Source organism: Marmota flaviventris, chromosome 13 (assembly GCF_047511675.1).
Source record: "Marmota flaviventris isolate mMarFla1 chromosome 13, mMarFla1.hap1, whole genome shotgun sequence".
Lineage (NCBI taxonomy): Eukaryota > Metazoa > Chordata > Mammalia > Rodentia > Sciuridae > Marmota > Marmota flaviventris.
In genome coordinates this window covers 92963334-92973253 of record NC_092510.1, presented here as the reverse complement: position 1 = coordinate 92973253, position 9920 = coordinate 92963334, and the positions used below count along the sequence as shown (strand labels likewise).

General features: G+C 44.6%; 1 protein-coding gene across 1 annotated transcript; it reads right to left on the bottom strand.

Annotated features, from left to right (window-relative positions):
- Window positions 1–919: 919 nt before the first annotated feature.
- Window positions 920–1903, bottom strand: Or5c1 (olfactory receptor family 5 subfamily C member 1). Its single transcript, XM_034636063.2, has one exon. It carries the CDS (start codon window positions 1901–1903, stop codon window positions 920–922), a length of 984 nt encoding a protein of 327 aa, XP_034491954.2.
- Window positions 1904–9920: the final 8017 nt, after the last annotated feature.

The following is a 9920-nucleotide window of genomic DNA, read 5'->3' as shown; positions in this document are numbered from 1 at the left end:
GAATCATACAATTTTCATAATTTTAATCCATCCATAATTACCTGATTAATGCCTAATTCTAACCTTAACCCTAAGCTCTTCAACTGGTAGCCACAACCTGAAGGCTATTATAACCATAATTCCAACCCTATTCTAACTATAATCATAATGCAGATTTTAATTAACCTCCACCATGAGCATGAATTAGTGTGACCTTGGCCAAATCCAAACCCAAGTGCAGTAATTTTAAGGAATGAGCTTCTGTTTGTCCTGCAACCACTCAGCCATTTTCCTGAGATGTGAAATACACAAGGGTGGAATGTTTGCTTCATCAATTCACTCTGGCATGAGTGGTTTCTGAGGCTACCCTCCTGTGGTCAAGGAGTTCAGAGCATACTCACTGGCCATGAGAATCTAGGAATACCTGGAGACCACACAGCTCTCACTTAGCCTTTCTGGGGATCAGCTTCCTCCTCCTCCTCCTCCTCCTCCTCCTCCTCTTCTTTTTAAAACAATGTAACTTAAAAAAAATTTTGTTTTTAGACATTGATGGGCCTTTATTTATATGCAGTGCTGAGAATCAAACCCAGTGCCTCACACATACTAGGCAAGTGCTCTGCCCCTTAGCTACAGCCCCAGCTCCAATGAGCTTCTTCTTTAGGTGGCAAATAATGCTATTTTACGTTACCCGGTAACATCTGGGAACTTTTATATTTTGAACATTGAGGACCCTCAGGGAGCTCCATAGAAACATTAACCTGGTCTCGATTCACGCTCTAGGGCTAGCCATAGAATACTCATGGCTTCCTGTCTCCCTCCTGGATGCTTCCATTTCCCCCTTGATAATCCCTTAAACAATGACAGAAGACATCCAAATCAGAACAGCTATTTCATTCCTGTGGTGATGGGACAGAGTGTCCTAGTCTTTCCATAGTCAGACTTAACCAGCCTCCTGGGACCAGTCCCTGGTACCCCTCCCTGGACAGCAGAATCGACTCCGGGTCCGCCTCAGGGTCTCCTTGACCTCCTGGTTGCGGAGGCTGTAGATGAGGGGGTTGAGAGCTGGAATGACAAGGGTGTAGAACACAGATGCCATCTTGTCTGTGTCCAGGGCATAGCTGGAGCTGGGACGCAGGTACATGAAGATGAGGGTCCCATATAGCATGGCCACAGCTGTGAGGTGGGAGCCACAGGTAGAGGCTGCCCTCAGGCGGCCCTCGGCCGATCGCATGCGGACCACAGCCCCCGCGATGAAGCCGTAGGACACAGCGATGGCCAACACCGTGGCTGTCTGGATGAAGCCACAGACGGCGAAGAGGAGGACTTCGTTGAGACTGGTGTCATCGCATGAGATGGCCAGTAGTGGAGGGATGTCACAGAAGAAGCTGTTGACCTCCCGGGAGCGGCAGAAGCTCAGGTGGAAGGTGAAAGTTGTGTGGATAAAGGCACTCACTGCCCCTCCCAGGCCTGATGCCCCCAGCAAGGCCAAGCACAGACGTGGTGACATAACCGTTGTATAGAGAAGCGGGTTCCCGATGGCCACATAGCGGTCATAGGCCATGGCGGCCAACAGGCAGCACTCTGCATCAGCCAGCCCCGCGAAGATAAACATCTGGAGGGCACAGGCTGCATACGGGATGGTGGCACGGGGCAGCAGCAAGTCCACTAACATCTTGGGGCCAATGGCTGAGGAATAGCAGGCATCCAGAAGGGAGAGGTTGGCCAGGAAGAAGTACATCGGGGTGTGGAGCCGGGCATTCCCATGGATCAGCAGCACCAGGCCCATGTTTCCCAGCAGGCTCACCATGTAGATGGGCAAGAAGATCAAGAAGAGGGTCACACGCAGGTCCCAGCGATCCGTGATGCCCAGGAGGATGAATTCAACAGGGGCAACCCTGGCCCAGGTGACATTCTCTGAGCTCATCCTGCTGGACAGAGACTTGAGGAGAGGCAAAGCAAGAGGGAGATGAGAGGCCATCATGGAAAGAGAAAGCACCAGACGTCAGGTAGACTTGGGTTTCAATCCTAATTGAAACAAAGTCGCTGTTAGACCTTGGACAAGTCACATAACTTCTCAAAACCTTTATTTTGAACACTGAGAAGTTATTGCAAGTTTGCCCTTACAAAGACAGGAGTCTGGTCTGTCTTATTCACTTTTGTATCCACAGTACTGAGAACATTCCCTGGCACATAGCAGATGCTCAATAATTATTTGTTAAATGAATGAGGATGGCATTTAGTTTAGTGTCTGGCCAAGGATTAAAAATTTTATGACTATATCTGCATTTTCCTTTCCAGTGTCCTGGGGAGGAAAAGAGAAAATGGAATGGGCAGAAAAGTCCCCTGATCCAAAGGGCAACTAATTATGGACTTTCACATTTCCTGGGAGGACATTTTTCCTTAGGAGTTAAGACCTGGGAAAGGAGAGCCTTGGTATCCTTGGGGGAGAGTTTGGTGTGGAAAGAACAGAGAGGGTGAACTCCTTTACTGTGCTGATTCTTCACCTCTCTGAGCCTCGGTTTTCTCATCTGGGCAATGGGGAAACCTGCAAGGATTCAGTGAGATAATGAATGTAAAGCATCTCACACAGGGCCGGGTACCTAACAGGCATGTATAGAAGTTCCAGTGAACTGAGTTGAGTTGAGTCAGATGCTTTTGGTTCAATCCAGGAAGGAAGCAACTCCCCGGCAAGCAAAAATCAGCATAATTCCCCCAAGGGCAATGTAGCTTCACACTCCCTTGCCTTTGTACTTGTTCCCTCTGAGAACTCATTTCTTCTTTTTGTGTTTGACATAAACTATCTCCAGTGTGAAGTCCTCTCTGATCTCCTCAAAAGAAACTAAACTTCCCCCTCATCTATGCCTGCGGCAGTGGAACATGCATCTATTGCATCTATGGTAGCATGTCACCAGTCAATCCCAAACGTTTTTGACGTGTCTCTCTCCTGGGGGTTTTGAGCTCCTTGTTTCAATAATCATTCAAAAAAACATTTATTGAATATTGCTATGTGATAAGAATGGGCCTGTAATTCATTTTTTATTTTCTAAGCTCTGGTGTGTAATCAGTGCTTGGTAAATTTTAGTTGGGTGTAAAAACAGTGAAAAGAGTATGGACTAGCAGCATTTAGGACTGGTTTTGAGTCCAGTTTCCGTCACTTCCTGCTGTAACTTCAAGCAAGTCACTTTGGCTCCCTTATCTCTGTTGCCTAAGAGGCAATGGGTGTGTAGCAAAGGGCCTGGAGCTGAGTGAAGTCTCTTCCCCTCCCCACCTTTTTTCAGTACTAGTGATTTAACCCAGGGGTGCCTCTCCACTAAGCTACAACCCCAGACCTTTTTATTTTTATTTTTTTGAGACAGGTTCTTGTTAAATTGCTTAGGGCCTGACTAATTTGCTGAGGCTGGCCTTGAACTTGTGATCCTCCTGCCTCAGCCTCAGTGTCTGGGACCCTCAATGTCTGGGATTACAGGTGTGTAATGTAAAGCCACTGCGCCCAGCTTTTTCTCTCTCCCTTTAAGAGAAGGTTGGATGTGTGGGAGGGGAATGGGGGATCATGAACTAAAATTGAATTCCATGCATGTATGAGTTTGTTGGGATGAACCCAACTGCTATGTATAATTATTAAGCTCTAATTTAAAAAGAGAGGTTTGAAGTTTGGGACATCCCTTTCTGGTGAGGATGATGAAGGTCTTTCTACAAAGCACAGCTTGGATGAAAAAGTTTGAGGATACTGATACCACATGTTGGTGAGGTCCACACTTGTGGAAATGTAAATTGGGACATTTTCCATAACTGTGCATACCCTAGTTTCATAGCCTGCTTGAGTTTCTATAGAAAAGTGCCATAGGCCCAGTGGCTTAAGCAACAAACATTTATTTGTCACAGTTCTGGAGATTGAGATGTCTGAGATCAGATCAAGGTGTCAGCATAGTTGGATTCTGGTGAGGGCTGTGTTTCTAGATTGCAGACAGATAGATACCTTTTTGCCGTATTTTCACATAGTGGAGAGATAGGGGAAGGGGAAGGGAAGGCTGAGAGAGAGAGAGAGAAGGGGAGAGGGAGGGAGGGAGAAGGGGAGGGAAGAGAGAGAGAGAGGGAGAGAGAGAGAAAGGTAACATTCATTGATCTCTTCTTATAAGGGCACTGATTCTATCATGAGGACCCCACCCTAACTGTTATGGGCCAGGGTACATGGGCAAAGACCAAACAGACTCCCTTTTACCCTGAGACTCCACATCATGTAAGAAATGCTTCTCCCATGGGAACACCCCGCCTCTGTGCCCATCAACAGTTGCTTAGCATAGCTTGTTTGGTGACACAAAATGGCAATTCTTATACAATATAAAATTGTTCTCTTTTTGGTTCTCATTTTTCTTGAACAATGTACCTGTCAGAGATTGATTATCCAGACATTAGTAACCATTCTTTAACTTGTACTCAATTAGGGATGTTTTGACCCACTGCCCCTTCTTCTTATGTTTTTAGATCTCATAACGTTTGGTTATGATTTTGAGTCATAGCAACAGCCACTTATGATTAATATGGTTTTGGACTATAAAAGGTGTATTTGACCCCCGGGGAGGGTTTATAGACTTGCAGCCACCTGCCTGCCATCTGGTGGATGTTTCCGTCTCCTGCTTTAAGATCGACTTGGTGATTTACTGTAATCTTGCAGTAACATAAGGGCTTCATTTAACCTAATTATCTCTCAAAGGGCCCCTTTCTGAATACTAACTACATATTGGAGATTAGGATTTCAACATGGATTTTGGGCTCACATTCGTGTATTCCATCACACCTAGTAATTCCACTTATGGGTGTTTACTTTTGAAAACATTCACATGTGTATACAGGGAGACATGCTTAAGGGTGCATGCACTCCTTGACTTCACAATGGCCAACCATTTGTGATACCCAATCTTTATCAATTACCTCATGGGGATTAAATGGGAAAGGAGTCACTTAGATGCATCAATATGGAGAAAGCTCAAAACCAGAACTTGCAAAAAAATACAGATTGATAAGAAAGTACAAAATAATAATAATAGCTGATTATTAACTGCAATCATTAGCAAAATCTAAAAAGTTGATCTCTTAGAAACAGAGGGCAGAAAGGTAGTTACTAGAGGCTGGAGCAAGGGAGGACGGGGAAATGCCAAAGGGTCCAAAGCTCAGTAGACTAGAGGACTATGTTTCGTTGCTCGATCACACTGCGTGGCACTTCATTGTCCTATAATAACCCTACCTAAGTGTTTGTCCTCCACCTAATTGAGCATCTTGAGTTCAGGTACCATGCCTAGTTCACCCTTCCACCCTTGGGGACACAGGTGTTTAGGGATCTCTCCCTTCTCCTACTTGGGGTCACTGGTGGAAAAAATCGTGGGCTTTCAGCTCTGCTCAACTACAGGTTGCCCATGAACAGAATCAGCTGCCTGAATGAAATTCTGTGTGCAGAACCCGGTTGACAGCCAACCCCTGTGTGTTTCGTTCTATCGACCTGGAAAGTCATCATCACTCACCCTTACAAAGTGAGGGGTGTAACCACTTCAAGTGCCTTTCCATTTTTCCATCTGTAAAATGGGGATAATAAGATTTCAGGGCTTTTATTTTTTGCTTTGACATTTTTGGTGCAAAGATCCTTAAGCTTCAGTTAAGTAGATTTTATGGTGTGTGTGTGTGTGTGTGTGTGTGTGTGTGTGTGTGTGTAAGTAACATAATTCTCCATTAATGTCTCTCTCTCTTGTCTTACTACCAATGGGAAGAAAACTTGAAATTCTAGGTTGGATGTGTAGTTCCATGTAGGACTTGCCAAGGAAACAGGAGGACTCAGGCTTCCACAAAAAATCATTTCTGGATTTGCTCTCAGGTGCTAATCTGTGCTAGAGGAACCAGATGACTGAACTTTAAGGCTCCTGGCTCTATTTAGTCTAAAGTTGACTTTCTTTTCTTAATGGTTTTTTATTGGTGCATTATTGTTGCATATTAATACATGCACATAAGTTGATCACTCTCATTCCCCAGCACCTTCTCTTTCCCTACCTACTCCTCCCTCCCAGCCACATTTTTCTACTCTAATGGTTTCTCTTCTATTATTATTATTTTGAAGTAGTGCATTACAATTATATATAAAAGTTCATTTTCTAATCTTTTCAACTTTTCTGATTTGTTTAATTGCACATTTATATTTGAGTCCCTGGGTTTAAAGCTTCTGAAGTCTATGTATCTATTTATGTATCAATGTACATATGTACCTATCTATTCTAAGATTGTAAAAATATCTCCTATGTTTTTCTTGTAATACTTTCATAATTCCATTTTTTGAGGGGGGGCAGTACCAGGGATTGAACTCAGGGGCACTTGACCACTAAGCCACATCCCTAGCCCTATTTTGTATTTCATTTAGAGATAGGGTCTCACTAAGTCTCACTTAGCACCGGCAAGGGTGCTAAGCTTGCTTTGAACTCATCATCCTCCTGCCTCAGCCTCCTGAGCCTCTGGGATTATAGTCCTGCACCACCTTGCCTGGCTCATAGTTTCATTTTTATGGTTAAATGTTTAGTGCATCTGGAATTTACTTTGGTGCATGTTGTAAAGGTAGCAAACTAAGCAGAAAGGGTGGGCAGAAGGTAACTTGGAGAGTTCAACATCACCGTAAAGTTGTGAAGTATTCCTCTCTTCAGCTGTAAGTTCTATGAGAATGGAGGTAGTGTCTCTTTCACTGTTATTTCCAAGTATCTGGTATAGCTGGGCACAAAGTGGGTGTTCAGTAAATTCTTTTGGAATGATGAAAGCAGCTACCTCATATATTCACTGTGACTGGCTAAAGGCTTTTATGTATTCCATTCTGCAGTAAAGGAAATTCCATCCATCCACCCTCCCTGCTTGGATTAGGGTGACCAACTGTCCCAGTTTGCCTAGAACTGTCCCAGTTTTATCCCTGAGGGTCTTGCATTCCAAATACCCCTCCATTCCTGGCAAACTGGGATGGTTGATCCCTATGCCTTGGATTATTCTTCCCTTTCAGGAATGTGAGGAGCATGTGTGAGGGGAATGCTGTATGGAACCCATTTCTGTAACTGAAGAAAGGCTTTGCCTTCACATGCCTGACCTTCTTTCTTTTCCATATATATATATATATATATATATTTATTTATCAGTGCATTATAGTTGAACACAATGGTGGGGTTTGTTGTTACAAATCCGTGTGCTTGACTCCCTAGCTCTTAAAACACTTACTGAGAACACACTGGTCCCACCTGGGTCAGTATGTGTTGGCTCCCAGCCTTCACTTCTCCTGCTGCTTCTTAAAGATTTGCTCCAGCTCGGGAGGCTGGTAGGTAGCATGGCTGGGGTCCCCACCTGGTGCATCTGATCTCTTCTCCAGTGTCCCCAAGACCCTTTCCTTCTCTGGATAGGGGGATATATTATCTTGAAAGTAAGAAAACTGAGTTCTGAAGAAGGGAAGGGGCTTGTCCCAGAATACACAGCTATGAAGGGGTAGATCTGGAACCTGAGCTCAGATCTCCTTATATTTCCTTAAAATGCTGTCTCTGAAAAGAGACCATAAGTATGCCTCTTAATAAATTACCAAGTTACTGGTTGCAGTCTTTTTTGTCCCCTCACCTATAGATTAAGCAGTTTGGACCAGATCAACGTTTCCCACTCTACTCTATGGGTTGGTGTCATTAGAATTACTGGTGGAATTTTGTGGAAAGCTACATTGCTACACAAGTGCCCAGAAATTCTAAACAATTGATCCAGAGTGAGGCTCAGGAATCTGCAACTGAAAAAAAAAAAAGTTCTAGATAGCTGGTGTGGTGGTGTACACCTCTGATTCCCCCTGGAAGGCTGAGGCAGCCTGGGAAACTTAGTGCAGGCCCTAAGCAATATAACAAGTCCCTGTCTTAAAAAAAAAAAAAAAAGGACTGGGGTTGGGCTCAGTGTTAAAGTATCTTGGGTTCAATCTCTACCCATCCCCAGTTTTTTTCCGGGTGATTCTGATGTACAGCTGATCTGGCCCTCCCAAGCCGAGCTTCCAGTCTGGTTAAGGTGGCCTCCTGCCATTTCTCAATGTGTGGCTTGCCCTTTTCTTAACAACCCTGAATTCTTTAGCTTATTTCTCCCCAGCATGCAGTCATGTAATATGCCTTGACCCAGACACCAGCTGCTGTCCCTGTGATGGTGTGTGGTTATGGGTTTTAAGGACATACCTATAAATGGAGGTAGGTGGGGAGCTCTTCATCAGAGCAGCTTCAGTCCAGTCTTTGGGGGTGAAAATGGCAGAGAAGGGAGCAGGGATGCGCCCCAGCCAGGAGGTAGGAAGAGGGGATTTAAAGTCTTCTTGGCCCCTGAGGGAATGGCTTTCTGTTTTCCTCCTGAAGCTTCCTTCTCTCTCTGCTATCCCAGAGTCCATGGAGAATCTCCATATCCCTTGTGGATGTTGTGACAGTGGGTGGCAGGGGATTGGCAGGGATGACTCACTTTTCAGTTCCTGGGGAGATTAGAGAAGTTTGACTGAGTGGGTCCCCAGGCTCTATGTGGGGAAGACAAACATACTCCACGAAAGGGGTCCCTTTGGCTCACTTTCTTTGGAACTCAGTATATAAATATTTCACTATGCTTTAGAATCTTTGAAGCCCTTCTACACAAACTCAATTTTTTTCTTGTGGTTCTAACAAGTTATGCTCTTCCTCTTGCCTGAAATATCTTGCCTCTTCCTCATCTACTGGTAAACTCTTCCTTTAGGAAAAGCTCAGATATTGCCTTCTGTAGGATGACTTCCTGCCTCTGCAGCAGAGATACTCTTTTTTTTTTTTGTAGTTGTAGATGGACAGAATGCCTTTATTTATTTTTATGTGGTGCTGAGGATTGAACCCAGTGCCTCATGCATGCTAGGCAACGCTCTGCCACTGAGCTACAGCCCCAGGCCCCCAGAGCTTCTCTTTTCCACTGTGCATCTTGAAGATGCCCACACAACAGCATGAATCAGAGACAGACAAGGACCCAGATGACTGTGTATGATGCTGTCCTAGACTGGAAGCAAACTGAGGTCAGGGCCAGGTATAGAGTAAGCACCCAGGAAATCAAGTCAGAATTGCTAGAGATGGGTCCAGGCATGAGTGATTTTTTTTAGCTCTCATGATTTAAAACCACTTGGAATGTCCATGTAGGATTAAGAACCACTCCTTGGAGATGGGAATGGGGCTGAGCCTGAAGTCAGGGCCAAGTAACTCAGGCTCTAGGGAGTAGGTGGTTATGATATGGCATCACCTAATTTCTATAATGTGACTTACAGCTAACCTGTCCTTCAGGTTAGCAAAGTGTTCTTTAGTTGTAACTAGTGTTTATTAATTCTGCTATGCTCTGAACTTCTCAGAGTGTGGGATAAAATTATGAATGGAAAAGCCATGGTCCCTTTCATGAAACTTGCAGGGAGAAAGGGTCAAAGTTGACTAAACAAAAAATATTGGGGAGAGATAAGTATCTCAGGAGAGAGTAAAGGCATGTTCAAGGGCTTGGAAGTGGGAATGCAAGTGGAACATTTGAAGACTTGAAAGAAGGCCCATGGGGCTTGTGCTCAGAGAGTGGTGAGAGGGGGTGCTGCTGTGCCTACAGAGAGAGGCAGAGGCCAAAATAGTGGAGACTTTCTGGCCATATGGAATATATGTCTTTCTTTTATATCCCCCAAATAATGAATAACTACTGAGATGCTTAAGGAAGGGCTACATCATGATGTACCCTTTCAAGTGATCACTCTGATTGGTGTGCTAGTAGGAAGGATTTAAGGGAGACCACTCAGGGGCCTGTTCATAGTCCAGGACAGAGATGACATTGATCTGGTCTGAGGTATGACAGTGTACAAGGAGAGAGGATTTGAGAGCATGGATTTGATAAATTCTTTGGAGTAGAATCAATGGAACTTGGCGATGGGCTGTGGTGGGTGA